Source organism: Typopeltis vanoorti, chromosome 20 (genome assembly GCF_054136105.1).
Source record: "Typopeltis vanoorti isolate ZY-2024b chromosome 20, IOZ_Tvanoo_1.0, whole genome shotgun sequence".
In the NCBI taxonomy this organism is placed as follows: domain Eukaryota; kingdom Metazoa; phylum Arthropoda; class Arachnida; order Uropygi; family Thelyphonidae; genus Typopeltis; species Typopeltis vanoorti.
This window is the reverse complement of record NC_143568.1, coordinates 110,849,092-110,863,816: the sequence shown is the minus strand read 5'-3', so window position 1 is coordinate 110,863,816 and position 14,725 is coordinate 110,849,092. Positions and strand designations below refer to the sequence as shown.

Here is a 14,725-nt window from a genome sequence, read left to right as displayed (position 1 = left end):
ATACAGTCTACATATGAGTACCTAAATTCACTATTCACCACTACTATATCTACTTATGGCTCACTGTGTCGTATAACTCTGAGCAGTATCTTGTCCGTCTCTCTCTCTCTCCTATTTCATCTGTGTTCATTAAGATTTCATTATTTCATCTTTATATCAGGTCATTCCAAAAGTAATGTTTTTTATACTGCACTAGTTCAAATGTGTCTCAGCTTGTCTAAACATGAATTTTTAAAGCTTATAAGTACCATAAACTGAGGGTGCCTCATTTTAAAGAATTCCACCTTGCAAGAACATCATACATAAATTATTGTTTAAATAATCCTTTATTACTATGGAGGTAACTGAAGGGCACACTATGCACATCATGCTTTATGAGTTATAAAAAATGTGCAAGAAGTGTATAGTGATAATGTTTTGAATGTGTGAAAGTGCCAGCGATGGTTCCAAAAATTTCAACACGGGAACTTTAGCTTGAAAGACTCTCCTCGCTCTGGGCACCTTGTCTCTCTCTCTTAATAATGATATACTGGAAGCCGCTATTGCAAGAAATGCCAATGCAACTGTTCAAGATTTAGCAAAAGATCTTAATTCATCGTCATTGACCATCCATTCCATTTGCAAGAACTTGGAGTAGTGTCTAAGTTTGGTGGGTTCCTCACGAACTGACAAACAACAATCAAAGAGAGCACATTAACATTTGCACTGCTCTTCAGTGACTACATGACTCAAAAATAGAGATACAATCTCTGTTTTTTTGAGTCATGTAGTCACCAGTGATGAAAAGTGGATACTTAACAAGGATGTTAAGTGCTGTACTCCTGAAGGCAGTGAATTCCTTCAGGAGAACAGGCTAAAGCTCAGCCAAAACAACACCCTCATAAGGTGGGATATATATATATATATATATATATGTATTATACACTTTGAACTCTTGCAACAAAACCAAACAATCATAGATGAAGTATACCATGAACAACTCGATGAACTGAATGAAAAACTGAAAGAAAAGAGGTCAATCAAAAGGGGTGTTGTTTTTCACTATGAAAACACACACCCTCATAGTGCAAGAGTCACCTGTACCAAGATTGAGGAAATCGACTGGGAAAAGCTTCCACATCCTCAGTAATTTCCTGATCCTGCACCCTTCAGAATACCACTTTGAAGTTTGCAACATTTCATTAATGAAAAACAATACGATATTATTCTTTGCCTCCAAACCTCCTGAATTCTATAGAAATGGTATTATGAAGCTTTCACAATGTTGGAAAAGTGTTATTGATTCAAGTGGAGAATATATATTTGATTAAATTAGCAAGTGATTTTACCTTTTATATCCTTTCTAAACTTAATGCTAAAAATGACATTACTTTTGGGAAGGCCTGATAGTTTTCTGCTCTGGGCTCCATTTCTTGTTGATGTGTATGATCTTAGATACTTCTCTTGTTATGTATTCACCACAGTATTTACTGATATCCATGCACTATTTCTCTAGCCATTTTGATTTGTCTCTTCTAACTGCCTTCTTCACTTTGTTACATTTGCTCTACACTGTTCTTCCATTTCCACAGACATCTCTCTCTCCTAATCTTTAATGCTCTTTTTCTTGAATTATTTTTAATGTCTCCTGTGAGATCCAGCTCTTCTTTGGCTTCTCTGTCTGTGGAACTGTTTTTTCTACTGCTCTCTTTATCGCGAACATCACTCTGTTGTTTCTATCCTCCAGTTCCTTTTCTATAATGGATTTCAGTTCTTCCTTGAGCACTTTCCTATACACTTTCCCTGTGATTTCCTCACTAAGTGTCCTCATATCTCTCTCTCTGACTTTGAAATTGTGATTCACTCTTGTTGCTTGAGTTTCAACTTGATACTGGCAATCACTGAGCTATTATCAGATCCCATTTTTGCTCCTTGAAATGTTCAACACCACTGAACTGATATGACTTATCTCTTGCTTATGAGTATCATGTCCAGCATGTTCTTCATTCTTCCATCTGGTGACTGCCATGTCCACTTTCTGCAGTCTTTTTGCTGGAATTTTATGTTGCAAATTAGCATGCTATGCTTCAAGGCAAATTCAAGCATTCTTTCTCCTCTTTCATTGTTTTCTCTATATCCAAGATTATTTCCAAGCTGTGATAGAATAACTCTATTTCTTCTTCAGTAGTTTCTGAAGTGGATGAACAGCTGAACCACAAATGTTAAATGGTTTTGCTACAAATCTTATTATTATTCTTTCGGTTTTTAACCTAATAGTGCTTCTCTTCTTCTTTTATCAAGAAGAAATCCAACTCCTGCATCATGTTTCACACTATTGCCTAGATGAATCTTTCACCGCTCATCTTCCCTGACTCTGTATGCAAATCTCTGCTAATCCAAGCAATTCAATACTGCTCCATCTCCTTGCAACGTAAGTCTAGCTTTCCAGGAGCCCATTAAGTATGGATGTTCTACATTCTTACTGATAGCATGTCTATTGCTGGTTTTAATCTTATTGTACTTCTTTCAGCTCACTTGTTGATCCAACCCTTAACAGCTATATCTAGAACTCATCTCAAAATGTTCCATCATATAAAAGTTAGCTATGAAGAGGGGGAATGGGAGAAGAGAAATGGGGAGCCATAGACATACCTTCTTTTTGTAGATAATGGCAGTTTTGTCACATGAAATAAATGGACCAAAGTACATAGACTAAGAGGGCCATAACATCAAGAGGAAATCATTCTTGTAAAACAAATTTCCTCCCGACACAAGTGTGTCAGTGACTGGGACATTTGTGAAAAGGCCAGTTACATCAAAACTGACTAATAAATCTTTACTGTTCAGTATAACATTTTAATTTTGTTTATGAAGTGTTATGTGTCTATTATGTAGAAGGGAGAATGACCTACAAACTCTTCGAGTGCTTCCATTAGTTTCTTGGCTAAATGATAATTAGGTCTGTTGATTCCTTCAACTATTGGCTATAGCAGTCCATTATTTTTAGGTATTTTTGTAAGGCCATAAATTCTGAGGGAGCACATAGCACAGTAACAACGTTTTAATGGTTTCTGTAAACAACATGGTTACTGAGTTAAGCAATTCTGTAGTTTTCTTTTTAAAGCTTATTTTGTAAGGGATTTAATGGCCACTATTTCATTTTTAGTAAGGGAGTTCTTTAGTAGTTCATTATCATTAAGGATGGTGATTGTTTCTAATCATACTTTTTCAGCTACTGTCCGACCACAGAATCGAGACCCGAGTCTGGCAACTGCTAAGAAGAGTCAATTCGTGCTGAAGGGGAAAAAGAAATAAGCTGATATGTACGAATTGGCCACCAACACGCAAAATCAAGTGCTTTATACATAAAATTTTTTAATGTTATACAAGCATATAGTTACCACTTTAAAAACTACAATGTTCATAAAAGAAAAGTTAATTTTCCAACGTGTAATAATAAACAACTCATCCCACAAGATGGATTGATTATCCTATTATCAGAATGGATTCTCCTTCTTCTGACATGCGCAGAAGTGTCGAAGGGTCTTGCATCTGTGGGCATACAGTATATTATTACAAAGGGATTTTAGACCTCTTTCAATATTATATTTAAAATCCAATTTATTAACTGACTTCGAAGCAATGCAACCGCATAGTTTAGGTCTTTTTGAAGCAAGAGTTCACCATTGTTGAGATGTGGCTGAAAACATTAAAGGTGGTTATTGTATGTTCAGGGTTAGCTATTCCTCACGTTGCTGGTTTGTTGCTTCTCGGGACATTGCTGTTTTGTGATTGGCTGCTCCTCTGTCAATCGTTTCTATGATGACTGTGAAATTCTTATTATTGTCATTGCTTCAGCACCTCCATGGAGTCCCTTTATGGGAAAACCAAACTATTCACAAAACATTTATCCAACTCCTGTAACCTTTCCTTGAATCCATTAACAGACAAAGCACTCACAATGATTATAGCAAGCCATTCTTATGTACCTACCCAATTTCCAAGTAGTCAAGTGCTGAAAGATTTCTTCTGTATTAATTCTATAAAATCCATTAAATTACTTAAATGTTTCTATCATATCCCTTCTTTTTTGTCTATCAATCAACTTTTACAACCCTCAAAGCCTCAACCTATCTTCATAGGGAGCGTTCCCATGCCATCACTATCTTTGTCACTCACATCTGGATTCTCTCTGCCACTTCCCCCATTCCCAAGAAACAAAAAAAATTCAGGTGAACAGACATGAATAATCCAGATGTAACCATATCACAGCTTTATAAAGAGAAATAATTGCCTGTTTGTCAGTATGTTCTCAATAAGCAAGTAGTTCTGTACATAGTTTGTAATCGTTGTATTCCAAACTGCATAACTTGACACTTTTCCACATTAAATTGACATCCATTATGCTTTGCCCGTACTGTCATCCTGCAAGCTTTCTACATCACCTTGATTAACTATTACTCTGCAACATTAGCAAACAACATCTCCCTTCAAATTATTTCCTATATCATTTATGTACAAATTATACAGCAGTTGTCCAAGCACAGAGCCTTGTGGCACACCACTAGTCACCCACTTTCTTCTGGATTCTGCTCCTCCATATACTACTTTCTGGTATTTATCCATCAGCCACCCTTGTATTCAATTTCACCAGTTTCACATCCATCACCATTTGTGACAGTTTGCATAACAGTTCCATGTAGTATCTAAGAAATGCCTTTGCAAATTCCAGCAGTATCATTGTGTACATTCCCTTTATCTATCTCAGCTGTCTGTCTATTATAAAAAGTGAGTCAATTAGTACAGCATGACCAACCCTTCACAAAGCCATGTTGTTCCTCACAGAGTATCATATTCTTATCCACCCATTCTTGAATTCTATTTTTGATCAGCTTTTCTAGTACTTTTACTGCTACTCCTGAAATACTAATTTGAAGGAGCACAAAAGAAATTATTTTGTGCTCCTTCCACTCCCATGGAACATTCAGAGTCAAGACTTAAATTAAACAGTCTGGTCAAAGCATTGCCAGTTCCCATAAAACACAAGCTGATATCCCATGTAATCCCAAAGTAACATTTACATCGAAAATTGGCCAATTCATCAATCTCTGTTCTCACATTACTCCCTGTCACTTCTGCCACAGCAATATCATCAATTGCATGATATAACCTTGCAAAGTGGTCACTCAGTAACTCCAACTACTTTGTCAACCATAAATATTTCTTTAACCTCATCAGCACCCATCAAAGTTATCCTTCCATAATCATTCTTCCTCCTGTAAGGCAATGAAAGAACTTTGGAGTTTCCTTTGGCTAATTTCTTCTCATAATCTGATTTTGCTTTCCATACCATGCTGGTCACCTTTCTCCTTATATATCCTTCATTTTTTTTTTTTTTTTTTTTTTTGCAGATCATGCATTTACCCTTCTGACCTCGGGTATACAGTCTGATATTGCTTACTCAGGATACCTCTCGACTATATCCCATGCACTGTAAACATCCTTCCCCTGCAGATCTGTCATGGTACTGCTTCAAGCTGCCTCCTAAACTTGTCATAATCACTTGCCTTGTAGTTCCACATATATCCCTTCTTAACTGAAATTTCTCCATGTTTTGCTACCTTCCAAGTCAAGACCACATGATCACGCTCCCCAACTGGAAGCAACATAGCCACCTTAGTTAAGGACAAGTCTTCTGATCCTAAACCAGATCCAACATTCTTGTACTGATAGTCCCCTCCATCATATGCTGCATCGAATAATAATCTCTCAGCAAGTTATAAATTCCATTTCCTTCCTGCCATGTGATTGTTCCTCCTTCCAATCTATTCTCCAAAGTTCAAGTGCCTCATAATAATCACTCAATCTGTACTCGTACTAATCTACTGATGCATGTCTTCCACATCATCCCTGGTGCTCCCTGGCCTACAGCAGGAACCAATTTTATATTTTATCCTATTAGCCTCAATCTCATACCAGATTGCCTCAGAAGACTTGCCATCTGCTTGAACGACTCATACTCTTGTTGGCTGCAATTCATCTGCTATCATCAGCAGTATCCCAATCCTATCCTCCATGAAAATACTAAACCAATCACATTCAATCTCTGTAACCACAACATCTGCTGTTAGCCAAGTCTCACTAATTCCTATAACTTTTGGCAAGGTTACACTAACCAATGCCCACAATTACTCTCATTCCTGAACACTTCCAGCATTCAGAAATAAAAGAAAATGAATTTCCTGATTTTTTTAAGGGATAACTACCTTAAGCAGTAAGTAACATAGGCTACATGGGGATCATGGGTCTTGGATTTGATTACCCAATCAGAAGATATTGTCATAAATGAAGCGTCACATCTTCCTCCAGTTGGTAAAATTGACCATGAAGTGATCACTTGGGTGGTGGTCAGCCATATCAGGACTCTTGTGAGAAAAAGTGTTACATAAGGCAGGTGATTATAGAAAACTCAGGAGGCAGCTTGCAGCGATATCATGGAATGAGGAATTGCATGGGAAGGAAATCAATGCTGCTTGGTCTCTACTCAGGAATTATCTGGCAGAGGCAATGACTAAGTGTATTCCGAAGGTCAGGAGAATAAATAAGGTAGATGTAAAATGAATAACTGAAGAGGTTAAGCATGCAATCTGGAATAAAAAGGCATTGTGGAGGCGCCACAAGATGAGCGAAAAAGTATAAAGAGCAAGCAAGGAAGGTGATTCACTTAGTAAGGGCAGCAAAAGTGCAATATGAGCAGCAGTTAGCAAATAATGCCAAAATAAATTCTAGGGAGTTTTCAGTATATGGCCAGTAAAAGAAAGAATGATTGTGGGAGGATGATGTTGGTCAGTGATAATGGGAAAATGATAAACATTGAGAAGGATATAGTAGAGGTGTTAAATGAGCAGTTCCATCCTTTCTTGTGATTGTAACATAATGCAGAACTTGAGAGCAGTGGAAATGGGAGAGAACCACTGATGGTGAGTAAGCAGGAGGTATATGAGGAATTGAGTAAATTTGATGTCAAACCTGGTATAAGTTAATAAGGGATAATTACCAGATTAGTGTGGATGAGATTTTTCATAAAATATTTGGAGACAGGAGGAGAATGAGAGACCATCTTTGGAAGCTGTATAAGATGGGTGTGCACAAGGGGGTAAGGAGTAGATTTTTTGAATGGAGAGTGGTGGGTGAATGGAATGCACTGCTTGAGAATGTGGTGAGTGCAAGGACAGTGAATGCATTTAAGTCACGGTACGATGACATGTCCATATGAGAGTGGGACCTCCCACAATGAGTCTCTTGACTCCATGGAGGTCTGTTGATAATAATAATATAGAAACTGTAGTATTCTCTTAGGCCTTAGACCATCTCTGTATCATGAATTGCATCCTATCAATATTGTTGTCTGAGCGACTAGATTTTGCATTTTTTGTTCATTCACACAATCATTTACCTAGTGGGTCTCTTCAAACACACCCGCCTGCATCTGTCCTAATTTCTTTAGTTTTTATCCTTTTGAACTTCCTCTCTCTCTCTCTCTCTCTCTCTCTCTCTCTCTCTCTCTCTCTCAGTGAACAAATCTCTCTAGACACCTAAATACAAATGCAATCAAGTTCAGGCCATCAGTGTCACACAAATCCCTTCCATCCATCAAACTCAGACCATAGGTCCACAAACTCTACATTATTCCTTCTGCACAACCTACATATTCATTCATTAGCTATCAACACCTGCCTTACAAACCTCACCTTCTCACTCTTCTTTTTTGCTTCTCCCAATTACTCTTTCACATCCATCCTTATATACGTTACTTTTCATCTCTGAGATCATTGGTGCCAGTCAAAACAATGAATTCTCTCCTGCCCATTCTGCATTCTAACAGCATCACTATTTATTTTCGCAACAGGAAAACAAGATTTTGTTGTGCTTTTGTGCAGCACTCCTCTTCTCGTAGCATCACTGTAAAAAATTATCGCTTTACCCTCTTTCTCTTGTATCTTCACAATCTTATTTCTTTACCATCACCAACCAAAAGTCCAGCAAAGGTTGGTCGATTGGTAGAGCCTCTGCTTTCATAATTTCTTCATTTCTTTTCTATTGGAATAGAGTATACTTTGCAGTTTTTCTCATAAACTTCATCTCTCTTGTTATTAATCTTTGTCTTTTTGTTTTATTGTCCAGATTTCACTTCTATACATTAAGACTGGTAGGGCTAATGTATTGTATACTTTTAGTCTGGTTTGTTTTTGAACTAGGTTTGGTTTAAATATGGAGTTAATTACACCTGTTATTTTTAAATATTTTGCAATTTTTAGGTTTATATCTTTTTCATTTTCATATGTAATCATACATCCTAGGTAGTTAAATGAATTCACCTGTTCTAAAATCTTGTTATCTATTACTATTTTAGTTCTTACTGGATCTTGTCTTTAAAGGTCATAGTTTTTGATTTTTCTGTTGATATTATCACTCCACAATCTTTGGTTATCTCATTTAGATTTAAAATAGCTTTCTGTAAGTTATCTTCAGAATTTGTAATTATTATTTGGTCATCGGCAAAAAAGGAGAGTGTTTAAGTTCACAGTAGGAGAAAGTTTAATACCTTGATGGAAATTTTTATTCCATTTTATTATTTCATTTAGGTAAATATTAAAAAGAGTTGGCTACAGGGGACATCCCTGTTGGGCTCCTTGGTTTATCTCTCGTAGATATGACAGCTCATGATTTAATCTTATTTGTATTTGATTATTTTCATATATACTTATGATAGCTTTTAGGATATTTTTTGGTATTTGTCTTTCTTTTAATATGTTAAATAAAATGCTTCTTTTAACTTTGTCAAATGCTTTTTCAAAGTCAATTCTCTATGATTAATTTTATGCAAAAGACGGGTTTATACATGATCGTCCTTTTCTAAATCCATTCTGCACTTCAAAATAAAGTTTTTAGAATATTTTATTAGATTGTTATTTAAAATTCTGCTACATATTTTGTAACAGAAATTTAGTATACTTATACCTCTATAGTTTTTAGGGTCATCTCTACTACCTTTTTTAAAGATAGGAATCACAATTGCCTTTTTCCATTCTATTGGGGGGATTGCCAGTTGAATAGATTTTATTTAAAAATAATAGGAGTCTTTCTTTGAACATTGTTCCTGCATATTTATATAGTTCTAAACCTAGCTTATCTTCTCCAAATGGTTTTCCGTTTCTTGTTTCTTTCAGGCTGATTTCTAATTCTTCTTTAGTTATTTCATTTTCATTTTCATTAAATGTTTGCCAGTTATCTTTTTTAAAATATTTATCAGTCCACAATTCTGTATAGAAATTCTTCTAATTTCAATTCGGTGTTTAATTTTATGTTTTCTTTAGTATCTGTATCTCACATAGCATCCAGAAAAAAGAAATGCAACAATTGTTCAAGCAGGAATAACCCATATATTGGATAAAAGAATAGAAATTTAATCTGATAATGATCCAGTGACTCTCAGACAACAAAACTTTAAAATGAGAGAACTATATTAGTAACAACTGATGTGATTTTACCAATGTATTTGTTTTATTTATTTATTTTTATGTTATTTATTTTATTTTTTTTTATTTTTTCCATCAGAGGTTCCATCAGCTTAGCCCATTGTAGAATTTACTGATGTAGCTTGTGATCCAGTGTGTATTCTTTTTTCTGGATGCTATGCGGGTGTAGATATGCATCCAACTGAGACGTTTAGGCCATCATTTTTGTTGAGTTTTGGTTGGTAATGGCAAAAAACAAGAAAAAGAGGGTAAGGAGATATATATATATATATATATTCCTGAGGATTACCTTGATATAATATAGATTGAAATTAGCAATAAATTTTATTTTAATCTAATTAAAGTAAGTTCTCTCTAAACTTATTTCAAAGTAGCATGGAATCACAGGAAGTAGGTCAAATTATAGAAATACTTTTCTGGGACATTATCTATATATTTAATAGCAAATATACCCATATAAATAAAAAAATTATATATATATATCCAAAGCAATTTACATATATAGCCATCTGTTCATTTTTAAAACATACAATGTTATCTATAAGAAATTTACCTGTAATTACTGTTTTATATTTTTTATTGTAGCCAATAATTTCACATTCAGTCCCCTTCTTTAACTTTCCATTTTCTAATCTTCCAGTTGCCACTGTTCCACGTCCTACCATAAAAATAAAAAATTTATTATTGTCATTTAAAACTGGCTAGAAAATACCCATCAAGAAAATTTGAAACAATCATATAATTCATCCAATCTCCTAAGCAAAATTCCAAATCACCAACCTTCTATCTTAGCTCCACCTTTCTGTTAAGCTAAGTGTTCACAAGAACACTAAAATGGTATTATAACTATTTACTCTTCTTTATCTGGGGCTGTTTAAAAAATTCATTATGTACTCAAATTGATTATTATTTTTAACTAATCTATCCCTATAATTTATTCAAAATTATTGAAGAGAAATTTCCTAAAGATTGGAAGATATCAAAAATAATTCCATTGCATAAAAAAGGAGACAAAAGATTATGTGCTAACTATAGGCCTATCTCTCTACTTAATCATGCTTACAAGATTTTCATCCATATTAGACAAAAACCAAATTAAACTATATCTATGAGGAAATCTTAGAAGAGGAACAAATGGACTTCAGAAGTGGCAGAGGAACAGTTGATGCAATTTTTGTAATACAGAAACTAGTAGACCTTACAACAGAAAACAATTCTATTCTTGATTGTTTTCTATTGTAAGGCTTTCGATACAACAGATAGAAAATATATGATCCAATTCCTTGAAAAAACTAGCATAGATCCTTATATTATTAATTTCATTAAGTAGTATTATCAAGGCACAAAAGCAATAGTGAAATTTAATAAAATGGAAACAGAGGGAAATTCATATTGTAAAAGGAGTTATACAAGGCTGTCCACTTATTTATATACTAATTTAATATATATATTAGTAATGTCGTCAGGGAAGCTCTAGAAGAATCTGCTGGCCTCTCAGTAAATGGAACCAACATCACCCATATCAAATATGCGAATGATATAGTCCTTCTTACTAACAGCGAAGAAGATCTGAAATCCATGATCAGCAAAATAACCCAAATTAGCAATAAATATAATATGAGTATAAATTTTACTAAAACCAAAATAGGGAAATGACAATAAGAAAAGAAAAGAAACTAGTTAACATTGATATTGATAATAAATATATTGAACAAGTAACTCACTCAGTTTAACTATTTGGGATTGCTTAGCACCAAAGATCTAAATTATATGAAAACAATAAATCATAGAATAGGTTTAGGTTGGTCTGTAATAAGAAAGCAAAATAAAATTTGGAATAGTAATAAAATAAGTAAACAGCTGAAACTAAAAAGATACAATTCAATGGTATTGCCTATGGTCCTCTATGGATCTGACAGTGGATAACAAAGAAAAAAAGAAGAAAATCAATTACAAGCATTTGAATCCAAATGCTTACAAAAAACAAACCAAACTAAATGGACTGAGAAAAAGACCAATCAAATAGTGAGGAATGGACTAAATTACAAAGAACTAATATTAGACAAACTAAATAAAAAGAGATTAAAATGGTATGGACACGTAAACAGAACGAATCAACAGAGATTACCATACCCTACAGGGACAGAAAACCACCAAACGGACAAGGGGCAGACCAAGGATAAGTTGGATCACTAATATTAAGAAAGCTGCTAAGATCAACAACCTTCAAGATCTTTCAAGAAACACTTTATTAAGAGAAGAGTGGAGAAGATGGACTACTCAACCTGTCTTAATGGAAGAGAGAATCAACAATTTATTCCTGTAACCTTTTGAAAATAATTTATTTTCAAAATATGAAGAACTTCTATAGCAAAAATTTAAGTCCAATAAACCCTTTAAAGTCTAAACTAATATTGAGAATTGTTAAGTTTTAAATGTCACTAAATCTAATAATAATTGTACTTTTTTTTTGAAACTGTTTGTTAAAATGTGTCCATCTCTCTTTTACATTATTTAATTTAGTACACTTATGTTATGGAAGATTTAGTTATTTCCTTTTTCAGAATAATTTAATTATTCGAATACCAAAATTTCTATAACTATTAATTCTATAATTATTACCTTTACATTTTAGTTATTTATTTAGCATATGGTAATATAACTTTACACTAAAAAGGTTGCTTGTGTAGCCTTATAATCTATAACATCAGCCTGCAAAAGACCATTACAGGATTATTGTAGTCACTAACTACAGGAACTTTATTGTTATTATTATTATTTATACAGCCACTCCATGGAGTCATCATCGAGAGACTCATCGCAGGAGATTCGCACTATCCATTAACACAATACCTGCCATACATCTCCTTAAACTTATTCATTGTTGGGGCACTCACAACCACCTCTGGCAATCCTTTCCACTCATTCAGTACTCTCCAAGTAAAGAACCTATTCTGCATACCTTTACTAACCACAATCTTAGACAACTTCCAAGTGTGATGCCTTGTTTTTCCCCTACTCCCCATGTATTGAAAAATTTCTTGTGTCAATCTTATAGAATCCCTTTATTAATTTTCTTTAGTAAATTTCTCTCATATCCCCCGCTCCTCTGCCTGTCAGCTAAACTCTGCAACCCACATACCTTCAATCTATTTCATTCTATTCCATTTCATTCCAGGGAGCATTCCATGGACCTGTCACCAGCTTAGTCACTCCTCTCTGAATCCTCTCCACTATCTCCAGGTCCACAGATTTAGTCACCTGCATTTAGAAAGCAGGTGACTAAATCTGTGCCCAGTAGCCAACATATAGCTGAATCATAGCCTTATGAAGAGGTATAATGATTTCCCTATCTTTACTTGTCAATGTGTTCATTAACATCCAAGTAATCTTCTGAGCTAAATGAGGTTGGATGTTAGGTCAGAAACACCAGTCGGTACTCTGCATTCCTATAAGGTGAAATGGAGGTCTCCTCCCAGTTATCAGGCTTTGATCCTTAAGCAACCCCTTCTCATCTCATCTTCCTTTTCCCTCTTTTACCTTGCGGTGTCGAGGGTTTGTTAATCATCGGACTTCAAACTGTTCACAAGATAAGGTGGTCAGCCCTATGCTCCAGTGTATCCTATGGCCATAGTGTTGAGTTCTCAAGACCGGTTTGCGGGATGAAAAACCCCAGGATAAACTGGGGAAAAAACCCTGCTGTCCACACCCAAGACCGGCTAACTTGGCTATGATTGAGGAAGATCCTTCAGCTCCTCACGTCACCGACAGGAATCGAACCTAGGACACTCCTGTCAGTACTAGCATTAATAATGACATATTAATTCAAAGGACTCTCTTGTAGTTTCAAAAATATGTTGCACACCCATAAAAAAAAAGTACTGCTGTTGGAGAGCAGAGAGTTGCTATTCAACCAGACTGTGGCCTGAATCCCACTATGGCATGGATGTACAATTGTGAAGTCTTTAGATGATAAGTAATTTTCTTTGCATAGTGTAAATCACCATCCTGTTTAATGGAAGTCTACAAGAAAAAATACTGTGGTTCTCTCAAATAGTTCCTAAATTATCTAACCTTAGTACTAATGGTACTACAGGTATGACAAGTTTACAACCTTTGGTGGCCATGATTCATGTAAAAATATGAAATTCATGTATCCCAAAGACCTGGCAACATAGAACACTAGAAACCAAACTGATGTCTGCAGAAAACTGGATAGTTTGGTGTATCTGCACGATATTAATCACAAAATTCAACAGGACAATGTGCTTTGAGCAGTATAATGCAATTCTTGGATAAGCATTCAGAAAATATCTACATGCCTTGGTGATCCTGAAATGACTGAAGAGCGCTTAAGTAAAAAAGTATTGTAGTATTGTAGTGGGTTGATCAACCCACTACAATAGCTGACAGGCAGAGGAGAGGGGGATATGAGAGAAATTTACTAAAGAAAATTAATAAAGGGATTCTATAAGATTCACACAGAAGAAATTAGTTAGTATATGCTGTAGTATTGTAGTGGGTTGATCAACCAACTGCTCGTGTATGGGCTCAACATTAAAAAACAAAATAAAAAAAAATTGTACCCTATAAATCTGCATATCATATGTTATGTTTCTTAAGTTTACATTTATAACTGAAAGGAGGTTTCTTTGCATTAGTAAATTTGAGATTGCAAGTAGCACAGTAGTGAAAAAAAGTTGCAATATAGCAATTAAATAAATGTTATCATCTTATTCCAGTGTTCTTCCTTATAAACTTTTAGTCACTCACACACACACACACAAACACACATATATAGTAGCAAAAATCCCAAAATGTTGCTATTATGACAATGGTGCTTTACTAATAAAGAATACATAAAAAATGTGCTCATGAACCTTTTCTTTTCAAAAATGTTAAAATAAACACAACTAAAAAGTACTCTTTAATAGGCAAATGCCTAATCCTTGAAGACAAGAAGATGTTGATGAAGAGAGTATCTACAGCATGCATTATAGTATGAACAAATTAATCTGAAAACACTCACATTTTAAAGAAAAATTTTAATTTCACAAGAAAATAAGTACAAATATTAAACTCCAACTTTACCTAATAATTATGTGCTCATCTGTTCCTAATAAGGTCATTAATTCGCTTAGGCATGGACTTTACCAACGTAGAACATGTGTTTGTAGAATGCATCTTAAAACCATACTTTTATAATG

At 34.7% G+C, this 14,725-nt stretch overlaps 1 protein-coding gene across 2 annotated transcripts in view; it reads right to left on the bottom strand.

Annotated features, from left to right (window-relative positions):
- LOC150095792 (uncharacterized) overlaps window positions 1-14,725 on the bottom strand; it is a 147,957-nt gene that overhangs the window by 19,013 nt on the left and 114,219 nt on the right. For both annotated transcript variants that reach the window (XM_090409860.1, XM_090409861.1), the window contains exon 8: window positions 10,072-10,176. In XM_090409860.1, the coding sequence (XP_090265986.1) occupies window positions 10,072-10,176 (105 nt within the window). The remainder of the gene's footprint in view (window positions 1-10,071; window positions 10,177-14,725) is intronic.